The 3,765-nt window shown below is 35.5% G+C and overlaps 1 protein-coding gene across 1 annotated transcript; it reads right to left on the reverse strand.

Annotated features, from left to right (window-relative positions):
* Window positions 1–773: 773 nt before the first annotated feature.
* TSHB (thyroid stimulating hormone subunit beta) lies at window positions 774–1,633 on the reverse strand. The gene is made up of 2 exons (XM_030869132.2): window positions 1,472–1,633; window positions 774–1,028 (listed from the first exon to the last, which is right to left on the reverse strand). Exons 1-2 carry the CDS (start codon window positions 1,631–1,633, stop codon window positions 774–776), a joined length of 417 nt encoding a protein of 138 aa, XP_030724992.1.
* Window positions 1,634–3,765: the final 2,132 nt, after the last annotated feature.

Genomic DNA, 3,765 nt, shown 5'->3' on the forward strand with positions numbered 1-3,765 from the left:
CTCTGTTAGATCCCTTAGCACTCTACCACTATTCCTAAAATCTTTCATAATCATACTAGTTTTTCATGACATCGAAAGCCAAAACAGCATAAGTTGCTGGAAAGTGTCTCAAATTACCTTAAAGACTACAAAGGATTTAGACTTCTACATGTAAAATGATCGTGGCCTCTTTTCTAGGCTTTTGGAGTATAACTTTCATAAGTCAATAGGCCCACCAGAGTAATTAAATTAAATAGATTAAAATATATTGTTTACTGAGTTTTGGTGAAGTTTTATCTTGTGTATTTGAATGACAGGATAAAGTAGTATATTGCAAATTTCATATATTCCTTACTCTCTCTCTCTACTCCAGCCCCGTTTCAGCCTTTGGAAGTAGGTGTCTCCAGTACGCTGACACCGTTTGTTCCTTCAGCCGTTGATCACATTACCCTGTAGCTTTCCCATATTCATTTTCTATGTCAAGACAAACCTCGTGGCCCTCTGTTAAGACAGCCTGATTAACGCTGTCTTTCATTAGTATTTCATGTTCCTGTTCTCCATTTTACCTGCACTCTGCCCTTTCATGTGGAAACCATCCTTCATATGAGCTGGAAATGCTCTTTCACTCACCTTTTCTTCTAAAGCCCTTAAGCTCGCTAATGCATGAATGGGTATGGGTATGGATGAAATAGTACTCAAATGTACACATGGTGTTGTGAAATATATCGATATTTTATTAGTTTTATTCCAGGTAAACACATTTAACCAAATTGCAAATTACATCACAATTGAAGTTAGATAGAAAATCCCACCACATAGGACTTCTGAGGTTTGGTACAGTAGTTTGTTTTGATGGCTTCATGTATACAATCACTATAGTCAGTATTACACTTGCCACACTTACAGCTTATAGCTACAGGGTAGGAGAAATAAGGAGTAACATGGCGTGGGCATCCTGGTATTTCTACAGTCTTGTACATGAAGTCTCTATATGTACAAACATCCTGGGACAGAGCATATTTGGGAAGAAACAGCTTGCCATTGAAGTCCTGAGGAAAGAATTAAAAAAGGAGCATACTGTGATAGGACTTTAGAAAGTATATAGATAATGGAAACAGATAAAAATCAATTCACTTATATTCCTTTGTCACAAACAGGACTGGAGGAGGATTCCTTAGTTCCATTCCCTGGTACTAACTCAACATATCCACACTAAATCCCATAGAGACAAAAGTGACACCCCCTCTTTTACCTTATATCATGAGAACAAGATAAGTTTTAAATAAATTTTGGAAGTAAAACTGTTATAAAATTATCTGTATCCACTGTGCTGAGTAGATACTGTAACCTGTGTACTCTACCTCTACAGAGCCAATAACTGTTAGATTTTGGAAATGAGGTTGTGTTTTATCTCATTTTCTCTCTGGATAGAAATGGACTGAATCTAGGTTTATCTAATTTTCAGCTAAAAGAAGTGAAATGAACTACATACCCGTGTCATACAATATCCAGCACAGATGGTAGTGTTGATGGTTAGGCAGTAAGCACACTCTTTCCTTTCGACATGCATCATATACTCAGTTGGAATACAAAGAGCCATTGCTTGCCCACATGCAAGGCCAAAAAGCATGGACATCAGGAAGATAGCAGTCATGCTAAATCAAAGATAAAATTAAAGAATCTATTACATGTATCCTTTAGGACATTCAGAAGGGACATTCAGAAAGAGCTATAATGTGTGTGTATGTGTGTGTGTGTGTAAATATATGTATTTATTGAATGCCTTCTTTGTCCTAGGCCCTATATTAGGTGTTTTTACATAGTTAATACTCTCAGTAACCTTTCTTTATGTATTTAGATGTGGCTATGATCCACATACCCCATAGTGACAGAGCTCACATAGTGAAAGTCCTGTTTGCAGGTGCCACTTAGCTCCACTGGGCAGTGAAATGGCAAGCCTGAAACACTATAACAGAAAAGTGGCAGGGACACGTATGTCAACTAAGTACAAAATAATTCATTCAATGGAAACAATCAAAATACCTGCCTTTATCATTATAAGAAGTGAGTTAACAGGCTTCAGTAAGGGCTTTCCCAGAAATGTGCTTTTCTAAAAACTTTGATTCAATAGCTTAAAAGGCCAACAAACTGGTCATAATAAGAAAAGGCAAAGAAATCAAGGAAGTGCATAATCAAACTTCAGTACCAGCTCAATGCAAACAGTCTTGCATATGATTCTACCCAATGCCTGTCAAGAAAGACAAGGCTAAAGGTCAGCTAAATCTACCACTGGTGTTAAGGGGCTAACCCAGAAATCTAAAAACCCCTCTTCTCAACCCTTAGGATATCCTTTAAGGTTGAAAGAATTAGAGTTGGAAAAATAAAATTATTTTACACAGAAATTGTATGGAATTCATTATCTTAAAAAGATTGTGGAGGCAAAAAATACAGATTGACACAATGAGAGTAATACAATCAAGGATGACAGGTCCACTGTAAGTTAGCCAGGAAAGTAAAATAAGTTTTGGGTGAACGGAAGACAACAGAGGATCCACTGTGCCTCAGGCAGAATACGTATCTCTATAGAGCCTGTCTGATGAAGAGTGTGTTCACTATCAACTGGACTTTGTAATGAGTTGGATAATGTTATGACTTATAATTATTTAAGTTTTGCTACTGAGAGAGGGTAATCAAGTTTCAGACTTTTGGATGTAAGTTGATCACTTCAAAGATTGTACAGTTAGCTAGGCATATTTGGATTTTTTTCCTTCTCAAGTATCATTGTCAGAAAAGAAAATACATATCTTAATGGAGTAGTATTACCTTTGAACACAAACTTGTTTTATTATTCTATTAAATAAATTATAATTCATTAAATGTTGTTATTCAATCATGAAAAATGTATCAAGATTTTTCTCAATTTTTTCCTCAAATCTATCAATTATATCCCAAGAGCATCTTTAAGCTACATACACTGAAACTTCCATTAACTGAAATCTCATAGACTCTGCCTCAGTTAACAAGAATTTTTGTCTTTAATCAGCTTGTAAGAAAAAAATGAAACCACATTCAACAAGCTACCAGGTATTTATTTTAAATGTCAACTTCCAGAGATTAGTGGCCATTCCTACCAGTCTCCTGTTTGGAGAATGAGAATTGCCGATAAATTAGACAAACATATATTGAGCATTTAAAGTAGGCACTGACAGACACAAAATGGATAAGCTATGGTCTTTGACCTCAAGGGCTGACAGTCTAGTGTAGGAGATAACTATGAACACTAATAATAAAAATACATATTGTTTAACTGATAACACCAAGTGTTGGTGATGATTTTGAGCAACTAGAACTTTCATATGTTGCTGGTGGGATGGTAAAATGGTACATACAAATAGTTTGAAAATCAGTTTGTTTCTTATAAAATTAAACATACACTTAACTGATCACCCAGCAATTCTACTCCTAGATAGTCACTCAAGATAAATAAGAACAAATGTTAACAAAAAGTAGGTAGTATTTTAAGTGCTCTGAATGACTTGAAATTATCACTCTGACACCCACAATAATCAAAGATTTTTTTTCCTATATAGACAAGGAAGTGAACTAACCCATTAAGAAGTGTTTTCTGGTGAATACTTTCAAATAAAATTTGCATATTTAAGCATTCCTTGGAGGTTTTTTGGTATTTCAATCACGGAGCAAAGTTATAAGAATTCCTTGCTCATGGAGTCTGGTTTTCTCAGTGCTTCACAAACGTGAGCTCCCTCTATGGTATAGAGCTGGTTC

The sequence above is a fragment of the Globicephala melas genome, chromosome 1 (genome assembly GCF_963455315.2).
Source record: "Globicephala melas chromosome 1, mGloMel1.2, whole genome shotgun sequence".
NCBI lineage: Eukaryota > Metazoa > Chordata > Mammalia > Artiodactyla > Delphinidae > Globicephala > Globicephala melas.